The following is a 20,862-nucleotide window of genomic DNA, read 5'->3' on the forward strand; positions in this document are numbered from 1 at the left end:
GAGAGATTATGAAGGATGTAATCGAGTTCTAGATCTACAAGATATTGATCAAAGACAGATCAGACAGACAGACTCTGTCTCTTCTCACCTGTTCTGAGTTCAACGTCAGGGCTGGGGTCGCTATGGCAGCCCCTGACGATGGTAACCACGGTGACAGCGTAGGTCTCGGCGCAGTGCAGGTCGGTGAAGGAACAGTCGGTGGAGTTGGAGCTGCAGGTGTGGGTGTGTCCGTCGTCACCTGTGGCGGTTGCTAGGTACATGTCCGCCCTGGCAACGGCCGTCCAGGAGACAGTGCCCATGTTGCCATCACACTGCAGAGACGTTGTGACATTTGTGGGGGGACAGGCACCTGCAGGGAGAGAGAAAGAGAGAGAGGGAGAGAGAGAGAGGGGGGTGATGGAGAAAGACAGAGACAGAGAGAAGGGAGAGACAGAGAAAAGGAGAGAGTTTTATTTGTATTATGACAACATTTACTTTTACTTCACCACATTTCTAAAGACAATCATGTACTTTTTACTCCATACATTTTCCCTAATACCCAAAAGTACTTGTTACATTTTGACAGGAAAATGTTCAAATTCACACACTTATAAAGATAACATCTCTGGTCATCCCTACTGCCTCTGATCTGGCAGACTCACTGAACACAAATGCTTTGTATGTAAATTATGTCTGAGTGTTGGACTGTTCCCCTGGCTATCCGTCAATAAAAATGTAATACAAATTGTGGGATATGAAGTGGTGGTGTTAGCGCCCCCTATCTTCTGGGAGTGTAAGGTGTAGTTGGCCCCGTACACTGGGCTGGCATCCCAGGTCAGGGACAGGATGTTGGTGGAACAGGACACCATGCCCTCCAGGTTGATGGGTGGACACAGTGCTCAGCAGTCCAGAGACAACAGAAGTACTAGAGTATACAGTCGCTAACTCAAGTCCAACAAGTGGGAATGTAATGAAGAATGGAATCTCGGACACCCAGAACTAAAATCTTGCGTTAATGTGTCAGATCCTCCATCAGGTTCAGGGGATAGATGTATGAGAAAAGATACAAACCAGACTATTAAAGTCTCCACTCCACTAAATGGATGTGCTAAATGTCCCCTCCCCTTCTGAAATTCGAAAGATGTGAATACTTGCGAAATCGTGATTTGTCCAAATGATCAGTGGCGGAAAAAATCTACGCAGTGGAACAAAGTCCCTGGTTAATCGTCTCATCCCACAGTCTGTTGAGAGATGCTACGATATCGTTCTATGTTACGTGCGTCTGTCCATGAGAGATTATGAAGGATGTAATCGAGTTCTAGATCTACAAGATATTGATCAAAGACAGATCAGACAGACAGACTCTGTCTCTTCTCACCTGTTCTGAGTTCAACGTCAGGGCTGGGGTCGCTATGGCAGCCCCTGACGATGGTAACCACGGTGACAGCGTAGGTCTCGGCGCAGTGCAGGTCGGTGAAGGAACAGTCGGTGGAGTTGGAGCTGCAGGTGTGGGTGTGTCCGTCGTCACCTGTGGCGGTTGCTAGGTACATGTCCGCCTTGGCAACGGCCGTCCAGGAGACAGTGCCCATGTTGCCATCACACTGCAGAGACGTTGTGACATTTGTGGGGGGGACAGGCACCTGCAGGGAGAGAGAAAGAGAGAGAGGGAGAGAGAGAGAGGGGGTGATGGAGAAAGACAGAGACAGAGAGAAGGGAGAGACAGAGAAAAGGAGAGTTTTATTTGTATTATGACAACTTTTACTTCACATCATTTCTAAAGACAATGATGTACTTTTTACTCCATACATTTTCCCTAATACCCAAAAGTACTTGTTACATTTTGACAGGAAAATGTTCAAATTCACACACTTATAAAGATAACATCTCTGGTCATCCCTACTGCCTCTGATCTGGCAGACTCACTGAACACAAATGCTTTGTATGTAAATGATGTCTGAGTGTTGGACTGTTCCCCTGGCTATCCGTCAATAAAAATGTAATACAAATTGTGGGATATGAAGTGGTGGTGTTAGCGCCCCCTATCTTCTGGGAGTGTAAGGTGTAGTTGGCCCCGTACACTGGGCTGGCATCCCAGGTCAGGGACAGGATGTTGGTGGAACAGGACACCATGCCCTCCAGGTCGATGGGTGGACACAGTGCTCAGCAGTCCAGAGACAACAGAAGTACCAGAGTATACAGTCGCTAACTCAAGTCCAACAAGTGGGAATGTAATGAAGAATGGAGTCTCGGACACCCAGAACTAAAATCTTGCGTTAATTAGTCAGATCCTCCATCAGGTTCAGGGGATAGATGTATGAGAAAAGATACAAACCAGACTATTAAAGTCTCCACTCCACTAAATGGATGTGCTAAATGTCCCCTCCCCTTCTGAAATTCGAAAGATGTGAATACTTGCGAAATCGTGATTTGTCCAAATGATCAGTGGCGGAAAAAATCTACGCTGTGGAACAAAATCCCTGGTTAATCGTCTCATCCCACAGTCTGTTGAGAGATGCTACGATATCGTTCTATGTTACGTGCGTCTGTCCATGAGAGATTATGAAGGATGTAATCGAGTTCTAGATCTACAAGATATTGATCAAAGACAGATCAGACAGACAGACTCTGTCTCTTCTCACCTGTTCTGAGTTCAACGTCAGGGCTGGGGTCGCTATGGCAGCCCCTGACGATGGTAACCACGGTGACAGCGTAGGTCTCGGCGCAGTGCAGGTCGGTGAAGGAACAGTCGGTGGAGTTGGAGCTGCAGGTGTGGGTGTGTCCGTCGTCACCTGTGGCGGTTGCTAGGTACATGTCCGCCCTGGCAACGGCCGTCCAGGAGACAGTGCCCATGTTGCCATCACACTGCAGAGACGTTGTGACATTGGTGGGGGGACAGGCACCTGCAGGGAGAGAGAAAGAGAGAGAGGGAGAGAGAGAGAGGGGGGTGATGGAGAAAGAGAGAGACAGAGAGAAGGGAGAGACAGAGAAAAGGAGAGTTTTATTTGTATTATGACAACTTTTACTTCACATCATTTCTAAAGACAATCATGTACTTTTTATTCCATACATTTCCCCTAACACCCAAAAGTACTTGTTACATTTTGACAGGAAAATGTTCAAATTCACACACTTATAAAGATAACATCTCTGGTCATCCCTACTGCCTCTGATCTGGCAGACTCACTGAACACAAATGCTTTGTATGTAAATGATGTCTGAGTGTTGGACTGTTCCCCTGGCTATCCGTCAATAAAAATGTAATACAAATTGTGGGATATGAAGTGGTGGTGTTAGCGCCCCCTATCTTCTGGGAGTGTAAGGTGTAGTTGGCCCCGTACACTGGGCTGGCATCCCAGGTCAGGGACAGGATGTTGGTGGAACAGGACACCATGCCCTCCAGGTTGATGGGTGGACACAGTGCTGAGCAGTCCAGAGACAACAGAAGTACTAGAGTATACAGTCGCTAACTCAAGTCCAACAAGTGGGAATGTAATGAAGAATGGAATCTCGGACACCCAGAACTAAAATCTTGCGTTAATGTGTCAGATCCTCCATCAGGTTCAGGGGATAGATGTATGAGAAAAGATACAAACCAGACTATTAAAGTCTCCACTCCACTAAATGGATGTGCTAAATGTCCCCTCCCCTTCTGAAATTCGAAAGATGTGAATACTTGCGAAATCGTGATTTGTCCAAATGATCAGTGGCGGAAAAAATCTACGCAGTGGAACAAAGTCCCTGGTTAATCGTCTCATCCCACAGTCTGTTGAGAGATGCTACGATATCATTCTATGTTACGTGCGTCTGTCCATGAGAGATTATGAAGGATGTAATCGAGTTCTAGATCTACAAGATATTGATCAAAGACAGATCAGACAGACAGACTCTGTCTCTTCTCACCTGTCCTGAGTTCAACGTCAGGGCTGGGGTCGCTATGGCAGCCCCTGACGATGGTAACCACGGTGACAGCGTAGGTCTCGGCGCAGTGCAGGTCGGTGAAGGAACAGTCGGTGGAGTTGGAGCTGCAGGTGTGGGTGTGTCCGTCGTCACCTGTGGCGGTTGCTAGGTACATGTCCGCCCTGGCAACGGCCGTCCAGGAGACAGTGCCCATGTTGCCATCACACTGCAGAGATGTTGTGACATTGGTGGGGGGACAGGCACCTGCAGGGAGAGAGAAAGAGAGAGAGGGAGAGAGAGAGAGGGGGGTGATGGAGAAAGACAGAGACAGAGAGAAGGGAGAGACAGAGAAAAGGAGAGAGTTTTATTTGTATTATGACAACATTTACTTTTACTTCACCACATTTCTAAAGACAATCATGTACTTTTTACTCCATACATTTCCCCTAACACCCAAAAGTACTTGTTACATTTTGACAGGAAAATGTTCAAATTCACACACTTATAAAGATAACATCTCTGGTCATCCCTACTGCCTCTGATCTGGCAGACTCACTGAACACAAATGCTTTGTATGTAAATGATGTCTGAGTGTTGGACTGTTCCCCTGGCTATCCGTCAATAAAAATGTAATACAAATTGTGGGATATGAAGTGGTGGTGTTAGTGCCCCCTATCTTCTGGGAGTGTAAGGTGTAGTTGGCCCCGTACACTGGGCTGGCATCCCAGGTCAGGGACAGGATGTTGGTGGAACAGGACACCATGCCCTCCAGGTCGATGGGTGGACACAGTGCTCAGCAGTCCAGAGACAACAGAAGTACTAGAGTATACAGTCGCTAACTCAAGTCCAACAAGTGGGAATGTAATGAAGAATGGAGTCTCGGACACCCAGAACTAAAATCTTGCGTTAATTAGTCAGATCCTCCATCAGGTTCAGGGGATAGATGTATGAGAAAAGATACAAACCAGACTATTAAAGTCTCCACTCCACTAAATGGATGTGCTAAATGTCCCCTCCCCTTCTGAAATTCGAAAGATGTGAATACTTGCGAAATCGTGATTTGTCCAAATGATCAGTGGCGGAAAAAATCTACGCAGTGGAACAAAATCCCTGGTTAATCGTCTCATCCCACAGTCTGTTGAGAGATGCTACGATATCGTTCTATGTTACGTGCGTCTGTCCATGAGAGATTATGAAGGATGTAATCGAGTTCTAGATCTACAAGATATTGATCAAAGACAGATCAGACAGACAGACTCTGTCTCTTCTCACCTGTTCTGAGTTCAACGTCAGGGCTGGGGTCGCTATGGCAGCCCCTGACGATGGTAACCACGGTGACAGCGTAGGTCTCGGCGCAGTGCAGGTCGGTGAAGGAACAGTCGGTGGAGTTGGAGCTGCAGGTGTGGGTGTGTCCGTCGTCACCTGTGGCGGTTGCTAGGTACATGTCCGCCCTGGCAACGGCCGTCCAGGAGACAGTGCCCATGTTGCCATCACACTGCAGAGACGTTGTGACATTGGTGGGGGGACAGGCACCTGCAGGGAGAGAGAAAGAGAGAGAGGGAGAGAGAGAGAGGGGGGTGATGGAGAAAGAGAGAGACAGAGAGAAGAGAGAGACAGAGAAAAGGAGAGTTTTATTTGTATTATGACAACTTTTACTTCACATCATTTCTAAAGACAATGATGTACTTTTTACTCCATACATTTTCCCTAATACCCAAAAGTACTTGTTACATTTTGACAGGAAAATGTTCAAATTCACACACTTATAAAGATAACATCTCTGGTCTTCCCTACTGCCTCTGATCTGGCAGACTCACTGAACACAAATGCTTTGTATGTAAATGATGTCTGAGTGTTGGACTGTTCCCCTGGCTATCCGTCAATAAAAATGTAATACAAATTGTGGGATATGAAGTGGTGGTGTTAGCGCCCCCTATCTTCTGGGAGTGTAAGGTGTAGTTGGCCCCGTACACTGGGCTGGCATCCCAGGTCAGGGACAGGATGTTGGTGGAACAGGACACCATGCCCTCCAGGTCGATGGGTGGACACAGTGCTCAGCAGTCCAGAGACAACAGAAGTACTAGAGTATACAGTCGCTAACTCAAGTCCAACAAGTGGGAATGTAATGAAGAATGGAATCTCGGACACCCAGAACTAAAATCTTGCGTTAATGTGTCAGATCCTCCATCAGGTTCAGGGGATAGATGTATGAGAAAAGATACAAACCAGACTATTAAAGTCTCCACTCCACTAAATGGATGTGCTAAATGTCCCCTCCCCTTCTGAAATTCGAAAGATGTGAATACTTGCGAAATCGTGATTTGTCCAAATGATCAGTGGCGGAAAAAATCTACGCAGTGGAACAAAGTCCCTGGTTAATCGTCTCATCCCATAGTCTGTTGAGAGATGCTACGATATCGTTCTATGTTACGTGCGTCTGTCCATGAGAGATTATGAAGGATGTAATCGAGTTCTAGATCTACAAGATATTGATCAAAGACAGATCAGATAGACAGACTCTGTCTCTTCTCACCTGTTCTGAGTTCAACGTCAGGGCTGGGGTCGCTATGGCAGCCCCTGACGATGGTAACCACGGTGACAGCGTAGGTCTCGGCGCAGTGCAGGTCGGTGAGGGAACAGTCGGTGGAGTTGGAGCTGCAGGTGTGGGTGTGTCCGTCGTCACCTGTGGCGGTTGCTAGGTACATGTCCGCCTTGGCAACGGCCGTCCAGGAGACAGTGCCCATGTTGCCATCACACTGCAGAGACGTTGTGACATTGGTGGGGGGACAGGCACCTGCAGGGAGAGAGAAAGAGAGAGAGGGAGAGAGAGAGAGGGGGGTGATGGAGAAAGAGAGAGACAGAGAGAAGGGAGAGACAGAGAAAAGGAGAGTTTTATTTGTATTATGACAACTTTTACTTCACATCATTTCTAAAGACAATCATGTACTTTTTATTCCATACATTTCCCCTAACACCCAAAAGTACTTGTTACATTTTGACAGGAAAATGTTCAAATTCACACACTTATAAAGATAACATCTCTGGTCATCCCTACTGCCTCTGATCTGGCAGACTCACTGAACACAAATGCTTTGTATGTAAATGATGTCTGAGTGTTGGACTGTTCCCCTGGCTATCCGTCAATAAAAATGTAATACAAATTGTGGGATATGAAGTGGTGGTGTTAGCGCCCCCTATCTTCTGGGAGTGTAAGGTGTAGTTGGCCCCGTACACTGGGCTGGCATCCCAGGTCAGGGACAGGATGTTGGTGGAACAGGACACCATGCCCTCCAGGTTGATGGGTGGACACAGTGCTCAGCAGTCCAGAGACAACAGAAGTACTAGAGTATACAGTCGCTAACTCAAGTCCAACAAGTGGGAATGTAATGAAGAATGGAGTCTCGGACACCCAGAACTAAAATCTTGCGTTAATGTGTCAGATCCTCCATCAGGTTCAGGGGATAGATGTATGAGAAAAGATACAAACCAGACTATTAAAGTCTCCACTCCACTAAATGGATGTGCTAAATGTCCCCTCCCCTTCTGAAATTCGAAAGATGTGAATACTTGCGAAATCGTGATTTGTCCAAATGATCAGTGGCGGAAAAAATCTACGCAGTGGAACAAAGTCCCTGGTTAATCGTCTCATCCCACAGTCTGTTGAGAGATGCGACGATATCGTTCTATGTTACGTGCGTCTGTCCATGAGAGATTATGAAGGATGTAATCGAGTTCTAGATCTACAAGATATTGATCAAAGACAGATCAGACAGACAGACTCTGTCTCTTCTCACCTGTTCTGAGTTCAACGTCAGGGCTGGGGTCGCTATGGCAGCCCCTGACGATGGTAACCACGGTGACAGCGTAGGTCTCGGCGCAGTGCAGGTCGGTGAAGGAACAGTCGGTGGAGTTGGAGCTGCAGGTGTGGGTGTGTCCGTCGTCACCTGTGGCGGTTGCTAGGTACATGTCCGCCCTGGCAACGGCCGTCCAGGAGACAGTGCCCATGTTGCCATCACACTGCAGAGACGTTGTGACATTTGTGGGGGGACAGGCACCTGCAGGGAGAGAGAAAGAGAGAGAGGGAGAGAGAGAGAGGGGGGTGATGGAGAAAGACAGAGACAGAGAGAAGGGAGAGACAGAGAAAAGGAGAGAGTTTTATTTGTATTATGACAACATTTACTTTTACTTCACCACATTTCTAAAGACAATCATGTACTTTTTACTCCATACATTTTCCCTAACACCCAAATGTACTTGTTACATTTTGACAGGAAAATGTTCAAATTCACACACTTATAAAGATAACATCTCTGGTCATCCCTACTGCCTCTGATCTGGCAGACTCACTGAACACAAATGCTTTGTATGTAAATGATGTCTGAGTGTTGGACTGTTCCCCTGGCTATCCGTCAATAAAAATGTAATACAAATTGTGGGATATGAAGTGGTGGTGTTAGTGCCCCCTATCTTCTGGGAGTGTAAGGTGTAGTTGGCCCCGTACACTGGGCTGGCATCCCAGGTCAGGGACAGGATGTTGGTGGAACAGGACACCATGCCCTCCAGGTATATGGGTGGACACAGTGCTCAGCAGTCCAGAGAAAACAGAAGTACTAGAGTATACAGTCGCTAACTCAAGTCCAACAAGTGGGAATGTAATGAAGAATGGAGTCTCGGACACCCAGAACTAAAATCTTGCGTTAATTAGTCAGATCCTCCATCAGGTTCAGGGGATAGATGTATGAGAAAAGATACAAACCAGACTATTAAAGTCTCCACTCCACTAAATGGATGTGCTAAATGTCCCCTCCCCTTCTGAAATTCGAAAGATGTGAATACTTGCGAAATCGTGATTTGTCCAAATGATCAGTGGCGGAAAAAATCTACGCAGTGGAACAAAATCCCTGGTTAATCGTCTCATCCCACAGTCTGTTGAGAGATGCTACGATATCGTTCTATGTTACGTGCGTCTGTCCATGAGAGATTATGAAGGATGTAATCGAGTTCTAGATCTACAAGATATTGATCAAAGACAGATCAGACAGACAGACTCTGTCTCTTCTCACCTGTTCTGAGTTCAACGTCAGGGCTGGGGTCGCTATGGCAGCCCCTGACGATGGTAACCACGGTGACAGCGTAGGTCTCGGCGCAGTGCAGGTCGGTGAAGGAACAGTCGGTGGAGTTGGAGCTGCAGGTGTGGGTGTGTCCGTCGTCACCTGTGGCGGTTGCTAGGTACATGTCCGCCCTGGCAACGGCCGTCCAGGAGACAGTGCCCATGTTGCCATCACACTGCAGAGACGTTGTGACATTGGTGGGGGGACAGGCACCTGCAGGGAGAGAGAAAGAGAGAGAGGGAGAGAGAGAGAGGGGGGTGATGGAGAAAGACAGAGACAGAGAGAAGGGAGAGACAGAGAAAAGGAGAGAGTTTTATTTGTATTATGACAACATTTACTTTTACTTCACCACATTTCTAAAGACAATCATGTACTTTTTATTCCATACATTTCCCCTAACACCCAAAAGTACTTGTTACATTTTGACAGGAAAATGTTCAAATTCACACACTTATAAAGATAACATCTCTGGTCATCCCTACTGCCTCTGATCTGGCAGACTCACTGAACACAAATGCTTTGTATGTAAATGATGTCTGAGTGTTGGACTGTTCCCCTGGCTATCCGTCAATAAAAATGTAATACAAATTGTGGGATATGAAGTGGTGGTGTTAGCGCTCCCTATCTTCTGGGAATGTAAGGTGTAGTTGGCCCCGTACACTGGGCTGGCATCCCAGGTCAGGGACAGGATGTTGGTGGAACAGGACACCATGCCCTCCAGGTCGATGGGTGGACACAGTGCTCAGCAGTCCAGAGACAACAGAAGTACTAGAGTATACAGTCGCTAACTCAAGTCCAACAAGTGGGAATGTAATGAAGAATGGAATCTCGGACACCCAGAACTAAAATCTTGCGTTAATGTGTCAGATCCTCCATCAGGTTCAGGGGATAGATGTATGAGAAAAGATACAAACCAGACTATTAAAGTCTCCACTCCACTAAATGGATGTGCTAAATGTCCCCTCCCCTTCTGAAATCCGAAAGATGTGAATACTTGCGAAATCGTGATTTGTCCAAATGATCAGTGGCGGAAAAAATCAGAAAGAACAAAATCCCTGGTTAATCGTCTCATCCCACAGTCTGTTGAGAGATGCTACGATATCGTTCTATGTTACGTGCGTCTGTCCATGAGAGATTATGAAGGATGTAATCGAGTTCTAGATCTACAAGATATTGATCAAAGACAGATCAGACAGACAGACTCTGTCTCTTCTCACCTGTTCTGAGTTCAACGTCAGGGCTGGGGTCGCTATGGCAGCCCCTGACGATGGTAACCACGGTGACAGCGTAGGTCTCGGCGCAGTGCAGGTCGGTGAAGGAACAGTCGGTGGAGTTGGAGCTGCAGGTGTGGGTGTGTCCGTCGTCACCTGTGGCGGTTGCTAGGTACATGTCCACCCTGGCAACGGCCGTCCAGGAGACAGTGCCCATGTTGCCATCACACTGCAGAGACGTTGTGACATTGGTGGGGGGACAGGCACCTGCAGGGAGAGAGAAAGAGATAGAGGGAGAGAGAGAGTGGGGGTGATGGAGAAAGAGAGAGACAGAGAGAAGGGAGAGAGAGGTAGGGAGAGAGAAGGGGAGATAGAAAGAAAGAGTGGATGGCTGGAATGGAGTCAGTGGAATGTTATCAACCACATGAAACCACTCGTTTGCAGTGGTGTAAAGTACTTAAGTAAAAATACATTAAAGTACTACTTATGTAGTGTTTTGTGGTGTCTGTGCTTTACTCTACTATTTATATTTTTGACAACTTTCACTTTTACTTCACTGCGTTCCTATATGAAAATGATGTATTTTTCACTCCATACATTTATATTAAATTTTAAAAAAATGATCCCATTGAGCTTTTATTTTTATTTGTATTACTTTATTTGTTTTCTATTATTATTGTTGTCGCATCGTTGAGGGGTGAACGTGCAAGTAAGCACTTCACTGTTCTGTGTACACCATGTGTTCTGTTGCATATGTCAAATAAAGTTAACCTGAACTTGATGACTCAAACACTACTTGTGTATAAAGCCACATACTGTAATCCTCTGAAGTAGTGCCCACCTTAGAGGATAGGGTGTCATTTTAGGCCCCCCCCCCCCATCACTTACCAGTTTCTATAGTGACCAGTTGGCCCTGGGAGCTGTTGCACTTCATGTCGGTTGCTATGACGCTGGCGGTGTAGGTTTTGCCGCAGTTTAAGCCCTGTATGAGACAGTTAGAGCCCATGGAGTGGCAGGATCGCACCGTGCCGTCTGTGTGCTGTGCCATGGCGATGTAGAACACTGCGCCCTGGCTCACCGTCCAGTTCATAAGGGCAGAGTTGGGGCTGCATTCCACAGAGGCTGACACGTTGGTAGGGGAACAAGGGACTGGGGAAGGGAGGAGGAGAGAGGTTTGAAGTAACGACAAGTAAATGTATATGATGCCATTATTTCTCAGCTATGATATGGAAGCTCCAGTCCTCCCTATAGGGGGCTCAACTAGCCGCAGATCCAAATCACCACCAGACTTGTCAGTCTCTTCTATCCTCTTCCTACACTATAACATAACAATACGCCCATCCTCCAGTACTCACCAGTCTTAGCTGCCTCTCCCAGCTCCTTCTCTGTGGTACAGTCATCATCTGAGGCAGTGATCCACACACTCAGACTGTCTCCACAGGCCACACCAGGCATAGCACAGCTGTTGGTGAAGGAGCTGCAGTTGTAGCTGTCTCCGTTGTTACCCTGAGCCTCCACTGTGTAGGACAGAGCCCCTGCTGTCTTGTCCCAGGTGGTGATCAACACATCAGACCGACACTCTGCATACGTCTTTATGTTCTGGGGGATACAAGGGGCTGGGGAGGAGAGGGAGGGAGGGAGGGAGGGAGGGAGGGAGGGAGGGAGGGAGGAGAGGGAGGGAGGGAGGGAGGGAGGGAGGGAGGGAGGAGGAGGAGGAGAGGGAGGGAGGGAGGGAGGAGAGGGAGGGAGGGAGGGAGGAGAGGGAGGGAGGAGGAGAGGGAGGGAGGGAGAGAGGAGAGGGAGGGAGGGAGGGAGGGGGGTTAGAGAATTCACTCATGTTGTACACACACAGACATGTATAATACAAGTACACACACAGACACACACGTTACCTTGCATTACCACAGGTAGCCACTAGGTAGAGAACTCTCTCTTTCTGTCCCTCCCCCTACTCCCACCACACCTTCCCTACACCCCCTCCCTTCACTCACAGGTCCGGACGTGCTTCGAGGAACTGGTTTTGCTGTTGCAATTACTGACGGCGTAAACAGTGAACTGGTAGGTGTGTCCGCAGACCGTGTTGGTGAAAAAGCACTCTGTGCCCTTGGTGCGACACTCCACCAGCTGTCCGTTGGAGGCCAGCGACGTAGCTACGTAGTACTTGGTGTTACTAGTGGGAGCCCAGGAGAAGATGATCACATTACTGGAACACTCGCGGTACGTTGCCAGCTGGGAAGGAGCGCAGGGCACTGGTGGGGGAGAGAGAGAGAGGGTTAAGGGTTAGGGTGGGACAAGGGTACATATTAGGGGTTAGGGCACATGGAAAAGGGTAGTTATCTGGGAATAGGACTGGCTGAGTAGGGGAGTTACTGTATGCTTGACAAAGTGTTGCTGGAACACTTGTGGTATGTCGCAAGCTGGGAGGGAGCGTGGTGCACTAGGGGGTACAGAGTAAGGGGTTAGGAGTTAGGGTGGGATAGGGGTACAGAGTAAGGGGTTAGGAGTTAGGGTGGGATAGGGGTACAGAGTAAGAGGTTAGGGGTTAGGGTGGGATAGGGGTACAGAGTAAGGGGTTAGGGGTTAGGGGTTAGGGTAGGACAGGGGTACAGAATAAGAGGTTAGGAGTTAGGGGTTAGGGTGGGACAGGGGTACAGAGTAAGGGGTTAGGGGTTAGGGTGGGATAGGGGTACAGAGTAAGGGGTTAGGAGTTAGGGTGGGATAGGGGTACAGAGTAAGAGGTTAGGGGTTAGGGTGGGATAGGGGTACAGAGTAAGAGGTTAGGGGTTAGGGTGGGACAGGAGTACAGAGTAAGGGGTTAGGAGTTAGGGTGGGATAGGGGTACAGAGTAAGGGGTTAGGGTAGGACAGGGGTACAGAATAAGAGGTTAGGAGTTAGGGGTTAGGGTGGGACAGGGGTACAGAGTAAGGGGTTAGGGGTTAGGGTGGGATAGGGGTACAGAGTAAGGGGTTAGGAGTTAGGGTGGGATAGGGGTACAGAGTAAGAGGTTAGGGGTTAGGGTGGGACAGGAGTACAGAGTAAGGGGTTAGGGGTTAGGGTGGGATAGGGGTACAGAGTAAGGGGTTAGGGGTTAGGGTGGGACAGGAGTACAGAGTAAGGGGTTAGGGGTTAGGGTGGGATAGGGGTACAGAGTAAGGGGTTAGGAGTTAGGGTGGGATAGGGGTACAGAGTAAGGGGTTAGGGGTTAGGGTGGGATAGGGGTACAGAGTAAGGGGTTAGGGGTTAGGGTGGGACAGGGGTACAGAGTAAGAGGTTAGGGGTTAGGGTGGGACAGGAGTACAGAGTAAGAGGTTAGGAGTTAGGGTGGGATAGGGGTACAGAGTAAAGGGTTAGGGGTTAGGGTGGGACAGGAGTACAGAGTAAGAGGTTAGGAGTTAGGGTGGGATAGGGGTACAGAGTAAGGGGTTAGGGGTTAGGGGTTAGGGTAGGACAGGGGTACAGAATAAGAGGTTAGGAGTTAGGGGTTAGGGTGGGACAGGGGTACAGAGTAAGGGGTTAGGGGTTAGGGTGGGACAGGAGTACAGAGTAAGAGGTTAGGAGTTAGGGGTTAGGGTGGGACAGGGGTACAGAGTAAGGGGTTAGGGGTTAGGGTGGGACAGGAGTACAGAGTAAGAGGTTAGGAGTTAGGGGTTAGGGTGGGACAGGGGTACAGAGTAAGAGGTTAGGGGTTAGGGTGGGACAGGAGTACAGAGTAAGAGGTTAGGGGTTAGGGGTTAGGGTGGGACAGGAGTACAGAGTAAGAGGTTAGGGGTTAGGGTGGGACAGGGGTACAGAGTAAGAGGTTAGGGGTTAGGGTGGGACAGGGGTACAGAGTAAGAGGTTAGGGGTTAGGGTGGGACAGGGGTACAGAGTAAGGGGTTAGGAGTTAGGATGGAATAGGGGTACAGAGTAAGGGGTTAGGGGTTAGGGTGGGACAGGGGTACAGAGTAAGAGGTTAGGGGTTAGGGTGGGACAGGGGTACAGAGTAAGGGGTTAGGGGTTAGGGTGGGACAGGAGTACAGAGTAAGAGGTTAGGGGTTAGGGGTTAGGGTGGGACAGGGGTACAGAGTAAGAGGTTAGGGGTTAGGGTGGGACAGGAGTACAGAGTAAGGGGTTAGGGGTTAGGGTGGGACAGGAGTACAGAGTAAGAGGTTAGGGGTTAGGGTGGGACAGGAGTACAGAGTAAGGGGTTAGGGGTTAGGGCACATGGTAAAGGGTAGTCAACTGGAAATAGGACTGGAGAAGTAGGGGGAAGTATAAAGTGCCCTAAAAAGGTTTTTCTGTACACTGTCTGGAAGGGAAACAAACAAGTGAACTTGCTGTAAATTGGACAGTGAATGTGGAACTGTGAGATATATAACATCATATAAAGTACAGCTATTTGGATGGATGTTGAACTCTAATGTTCCCAAGTCAACCAGAACAATAACGGAGGATAATATTGAAACTCAACCTGAATCACCTTGTCTTTGTCTCTCCTTGTCAACACAGGTACAGTAGGTAACATATTCCTTTGTGAGTTTTCACTCTATACCTCACACATGTCTAGGTGTGTGTATAACCTTTTCACTTCCTGGTATGACAGACACTATCACTGTCTGACCTTTCATACAACTCCCCTCTACTCAATAGAGACTAGTCTAGTCAATAGACCTGTTGGGGGGTGTATGTGTGCGTGTGTGTGAGTGTGAACGTGAGAGGAACTGGAACAGATAACAGATCAAATAGAAGAAAAAGATGTAGACAGAGAGGAGGGGATAGCAAGATAGTAGAGGTATGCTGTACATCCACATGTCCCTCACCTGTCTCAAAGTACGTGGATGTGTTGGAGGTGCTCTGGCAGTCGAATGAGATGGCAGTGACCTGGATCAGGTATCTCTCTCCACAGTTCAACATGGTGATCTGACAGGTGTTTGAGGCAGAGGTGCAGGACAGGGCTGTCCCATTCACATCTACAGCCTCCGCCCTTGACAACACATTCACAGTTTGGTCATTGAGTCATTTAGCAGATGTACATAACATGTGTGTGTTATTCAGAGCCACTTTCAATGAGAGGGGACACAGGAGTTTTACCCGGACCATGTGACCTGACTGGGAAAAACACCAGACCCCGGATAAGGGATCAGGAATAACTCTTGGTCCTAAGAAAAAGGCATTGAACTGAGGAAGATATAGCAATCACATAGAACAGCACAATCAATCCAGGTAAATAAGAGACAGTAGTCACCTGTAGGAGTTGGCTCCCAACACCTGTCCCCAAGTCACTGTCACCACACCACTAGAACAGCTGTAGTTCATTGAGATGGACATGACCCTGTTGATGGCTAAAAGCAAGGACAAATACAGATTATGTCCTGTCTGTCTGTCTGTCTGTCTGTCTGTCTGTCTGTCTGCCTGCCTGCCTGCCTGCCTGCCTGCCTGCCTGCCTGCCTGCCTGCCTGCCTGCATGTGAAGCTACAGTACACGTGTGCATGCATGCATCTTTATCCATCCATAGTTCCCTCTCTCTCTCTCTGACCGTCATTTCATCTCATCTTCTCTCTCTCTCTCTCTCTCTGACCGTCATTTCATCTCGTTTCCTCTCTCTCTCTGACCGTCATTTCATCTCGTTTCCTCTCTCTCTGACCGTCATTTCATCTCGTTTCCTCTCTCTCTCTCTGACCGTCATTTAATCTCGTTTCCTCTCTCTCTCTCTGACCGTCATTTCATCTCGTTTCCTCTCTCTCTCTCTGACCGTCATTTCATCTCGTTTCCTCTCTCTCTCTCTGACCGTCATTTAATCTGGTTTCCTCTCTCTCTCTGACCGTCATTTCATCTCGTTTCCTCTCTCTCTCTCTGACCGTCATTTCATCTCGTTTCCTCTCTCTCTCTCTGACCGTCATTTAATCTCGTTTCCTCTCTCTCTCTGACCGTCATTTCATCTCATCTTCTCTCTCTCTCTCTCTCTCTGACCGTCATTTCATCTCGTTTCCTCTCTCTCTCTCTGACCGTCATTTCATCTCGTTTCCTCTCTCTCTCTCTGACCGTCATTTCATCTCGTTTCCTCTCTCTCTCTGACCGTCATTTCATCTCGTTTCCTCTCTCTCTCTCTGACCGTCATTTCATCTCGTTTCTCTCTCTCTCTCTGACCGTCATTTCATCTCGTTTCCTCTCTCTCTCTCTGACCGTCATTTCATCTCGTTTCCTCTCTCTCTCTCTCTGACCGTCATTTCATCTCGTTTCCTCTCTCTCTGACCGTCATTTCATCTCGTTTCCTCTCTCTCTCTCTGACCGTCATTTCATCTCGTTTCCTCTCTCTCTCTGACCGTCATTTCATCTCGTTTCCTCTCTCTCTGACCGTCATTTCATCTCGTTTCCTCTCTCTCTCTGACCGTCATTTCATCTCGTTTCCTCTCTCTCTCTGACCGTCATTTCATCTCGTTTCCTCTCTCTCTCTCTCTGACCGTCATTTAATCTCGTTTCCTCTCTCTCTCTGAGCGTCATTTAATCTCGTTTCCTCTCTCTCTCTCTGACCGTCATTTAATCTCGTTTCCTCTCTCTCTCTGACCGTCATTTCATCTCGTTTCCTCTCTCTCTCTGACCGTCATTTCATCTCGTTTCCTCTCTCTCTCTGACCGTCATTTCATCTCGTTTCCTCTCTCTCTCTCTGACCGTCATTTAATCTCGTTTCCTCTCTCTCTCTCTGACCGTCATTTCATCTCGTTTCCTCTCTCTCTCTCTGACCGTCATTTCATCTCGTTTCCTCTCTCTCTCTCTGACCGTCATTTCATCTCGTTTCCTCTCTCTCTCTGACCGTCATTTCATCTCGTTTCCTCTCTCTCTCTCTGACCGTCATTTCATCTCGTTTCCTCTCTCTCTCTGACCGTCATTTCATCTCGTTTCCTCTCTCTCTCTGACCGTCATTTAATCTCGTTTCCTCTCTCTCTCTCTGACCGTCATTTAATCTCGTTTCCTCTCTCTCTCTCTGACCGTCATTTAATCTCGTTTCCTCTCTCTCTCTCTGACCGTCATTTAATCTCGTTTCCTCTCTCTCTCTCTGACCGTCATTTCATCTCGTTTCCTCTCTCTCTCTCTGACCGTCATTTAATCTCGTTTCCTCTCTCTCTCTCTGACCGTCATTTCATCTCGTTTCCTCTCTCTCTCTCTGACCGTCATTTCATCTCGTTTCCTCTCTCTCTCTCTGACCGTCATTTCATCTCATCTTCTCTCTCTCTCTCTCTGACCGTCATTTAATCTCGTTTCCTCTCTCTCTCTGACCGTCATTTCATCTTGTTTCCTCTCTCTCTCTCTGACCGTCATTTCATCTCGTTTCCTCTCTCTCTGACCGTCATTTCATCTCGTTTCCTCTCTCTCTCTGACCGTCATTTCATCTCGTTTCCTCTCTCTCTCTGACCGTCATTTCATCTCGTTTCCTCTCTCTCTCTCTGACCGCCATTTCATCTCGTTTCCTCTCTCTCTCTGACCGTCATTTCATCCTCTCTCTCTCTCTCTGACCGTCATTTCATCTCGTTTCCTCTCTCTCTCTGACCGTCATTTCATCTCGTTTCCTCTCTCTCTCTCTGACCGTCATTTAATCTCGTTTCCTCTCTCACTCTCTCTGACCGTCATTTCATCTCGTTTCCTCTCTCTCTCTGACCGTCATTTAATCTCGTTTCCTCTCTCACTCTCTCTGACCGTCATTTCATCTCGTTTCCTCTCTCTCTCTGACCGTCATTTCATCTCATCCCCTCTCTCTCTCTCTGACCGTCATTTCATCTCGTTTCCTCTCTCTCTCTGACTGTAATTTCATCTCATCCCCTCTCTCTCTCTCTGACCGTCATTTCATCTCGTTTCCTCTCTCTCTGACCGTCATTTCATCTCGTTTCCTCTCTCTCTCTCTCTGACCGTCATTTCATCTCGTTTCCTCTCTCTCTCTGACCGTCATTTCATCTCGTTTCCTCTCTCTCTCTCTGACCGTCATTTCATCTCGTTTCCTCTCTCTCTCTCTGACTGTCATTTAATCTCGTTTCCTCTCTCTCTCTCTCTGACCGTCATTTCATCTCGTTTCCTCTCTCTCTCTCTGACCGTCATTTCATCTCGTTTCTCTCTCTCTCTCTGACCGTCATTTCATCTCGTTTCCTCTCTCTCTCTCTGACCGTCATTTCATCTCGTTTCCTCTCTCTCTCTGACCGTCATTTCATCTCATCCCCTCTCTCTCTCTCTGACCGTCATTTCATCTCATCCCCTCTCTCTCTCTGACCGTCATCTCATCTTCTCTCTCTCTCTGACCGTCATTTCATCTCATCTTCTCTCTCTCTCTCTCTGACCGTCATTTCATCTCGTTTCCTCTCTCTCTGACCGTCATTTCATCTCGTTTCCTCTCTCTCTCTCTCTGACCGTCATTTCATCTTGTTTCCTCTCTCTCTCTCTGACCGTCATTTCATCTCGTTTCTCTCTCTCTCTCTGACCGTCATTTCATCTCGTTTCCTCTCTCTCTGACCGTCATTTCATCTCGTTTCCTCTCTCTCTCTGACCGTCATTTCATCTCGTTTCCTCTCTCTCTCTCTGACCGTCATTTCATCTCGTTTCCCTCTCTCTCTGACCGTCATTTCATCTCGTTTCCTCTCTCTCTCTGACCGTCATTTCATCTCGTTTCCTCTCTCTCTCTGACCGTCATTTCATCTCGTTTCTCCTCTCTCTCTGACCGTCATTTCATCTCGTTTCCTCTCTCTCTCTGACCGTCATTTCATCTCGTTTCCTCTCTCTCTCTCTGACCGTCATTTCATCTCGTTTCCTCTCTCTCTCTCTGACCGTCATTTCATCTCGTTTCTCTCTCTCTCTCTGACCGTCATTTCATCTCGTTTCTCTCTCTCTCTGACCGTCATTTCATCTCGTTTCCTCTCTCTCTCTGACCGTCATTTCATCTCGTTTCCTCTCTCTCTCTCTGACCGTCATTTCATCTCGTTTCTCTCTCTCTCTCTGACCGTCATTTCATCTCGTTTCCTCTCTCTCTCTCTGACCGTCATTTCATCTCGTCCCTCTCTCTCTCTGACCGTCATTTCATCTCATCCCCTCTCTCTCTCTCTGACCGTCATTTCATCTCGTTTCCTCTCTCTCTCTGACTGTAATTTCATCTCATCCCCTCTCTCTCTCTGACCGTCATCTCATCTTCTCTCTCTCTCTGACCGTCATTTCATCTCATCTTCTCTCTCTCTCTCTCTGACCGTCATTTCATCTCGTTTCCTCTCTCTCTGACCGTCATTTCATCTCGTTTCCTCTCTCTCTCTCTCTGACCGTCATTTCATCTTGTTTCCTCTCTCTCTCTCTGACCGTCATTTCATCTCGTTTCCTCTCTCTCTCTCTGACCGTCATTTCATCTCGTTTCCTCTCTCTCTGACCGTCATTTCATCTCGTTTTCTCTCTCTCTGACCGTCATTTCATCTCGTTTCCTCTCTCTCTCTCTCTGACCGTCATTTCATCTTGTTTCCTCTCTCTCTCTCTGACCGTCATTTCATCTCGTTTCCTCTCTCTCTGACCGTCATTTCATCTCGTTTCTCTCTCTCTCTCTCTGACCGTCATTTCATCTTGTTTCCTCTCACTCTCTCTGACCGTCATTTCATCTCGTTTCCTCTCTCTCTCTCTGACCGTCATTTCATCTCGTTTCCTCTCTCTCTCTCTGACCGTCATTTCATCTCGTTTCCTCTCTCTCTCTGACCGTCATTTCATCTCGTTTCCTCTCTCTCTCTCTGACCGTCATTTCATCTCGTTTCCTCTCTCTCTGACCGTCATTTCATCTCGTTTCCTCTCTCTCTCTCTGACCGTCATTTCATCTCGTTTCCTCTCTCTCTCTCTGACCGTCATTTCATCTCGTTTCCTCTCTCTCTGACCGTCATTTCATCTCGTTTCCTCTCTCTCTCTGACCGTCATTTCATCTCGTTTTTCTCTCTCTCTCTGACCGTCATTTCATCTCGTTTCCTCTCTCTCTCTCTGACCGTCATTTCATCTCGTTTCTCTCTCTCTCTGACCGTCATTTCATCTCGTTTCCTCTCTCTCTCTCTGACCGTCATTTCATCTCGTTTCCTCTCTCTCTCTGACCGTCATTTCATCTCGTTTTCTCTCTCTCTCTGACCGTCATTTCATCTGTTTCGCTCTCTCTCTCTCTCTGACCGTCATTTCATCTCGTTTCCTCTCTCTCTCTCTGACCGTCATTTAATCTCGTTTCCTCTCTCTCTCTCTGACCGTCATTTCATCTCGTTTCCTCTCTCTCTGACCGTCATTTCATCTCGTTTCCTCTCTCTCTCTCTGACCGTCATTTCATCTCGTTTCCTCTCTCTCTCTCTGACCGTCATTTCATCTCGTTTCCTCTCTCTCTCTCTGACCGTCATTTCATCTCGTTTCCTCTCTCTCTCGGACTGTAATTTCATCTAATTTCCTCTCTCTCGCTGACCGTCATTTAATCTCGTTTCCTCTCTTCCAACAGTACTCACTGGATGTGATGTGTGAGACATTAGTGGGTTCTCCAGGCTCTAGGAAGGCGTTGACTGATGACACTCCTACAATGTATGTGGAGCAGGGCTGTAGATTACTGACGTCCATGTACGTAGTGGTGGTGTTCTTCAGTACAGGCACGCTGGGTTTGTTGCTGTCTGTAATGCTGACCTGATACAACAGAACTTTGTTGACCGTCT

At 47.8% G+C, this 20,862-nt stretch overlaps 2 protein-coding genes across 2 annotated transcripts in view; both read right to left on the reverse strand.

Annotated features, from left to right (window-relative positions):
• Positions 1-1,605, reverse strand: part of LOC106569673 (uncharacterized) — a 67,278-nt gene extending 65,673 nt beyond the window's left edge. Inside the window, exons 1-2 of the mRNA XM_045694360.1 lie at positions 1,358-1,605; positions 89-349 (exon numbers count right to left, since the gene is read on the reverse strand). Of these exons, the coding sequence (XP_045550316.1) occupies positions 89-349; positions 1,358-1,568 (472 nt within the window). The 5' untranslated portion in view covers positions 1,569-1,605. The remainder of the gene's footprint in view (positions 1-88; positions 350-1,357) is intronic.
• Positions 1,576-15,505, reverse strand: LOC106593602 (collagen alpha-1(VII) chain). The gene is made up of 13 exons (XM_045693672.1): positions 15,423-15,505; positions 14,998-15,161; positions 12,190-12,447; positions 11,554-11,814; positions 11,087-11,347; positions 10,205-10,465; positions 8,940-9,200; positions 7,671-7,931; positions 6,410-6,670; positions 5,149-5,409; positions 3,880-4,140; positions 2,619-2,879; positions 1,576-1,619 (listed from the first exon to the last, which is right to left on the reverse strand). Exons 1-13 carry the CDS (start codon positions 15,503-15,505, stop codon positions 1,576-1,578), a joined length of 2,898 nt encoding a protein of 965 aa, XP_045549628.1.
• Between the last annotated feature and the right edge of the window lie 5,357 nt (positions 15,506-20,862).

The sequence above is a fragment of the Salmo salar genome, chromosome ssa14 (assembly GCF_905237065.1).
Source record: "Salmo salar chromosome ssa14, Ssal_v3.1, whole genome shotgun sequence".
NCBI classification, from domain to species: Eukaryota; Metazoa; Chordata; class Actinopteri; order Salmoniformes; family Salmonidae; genus Salmo; species Salmo salar.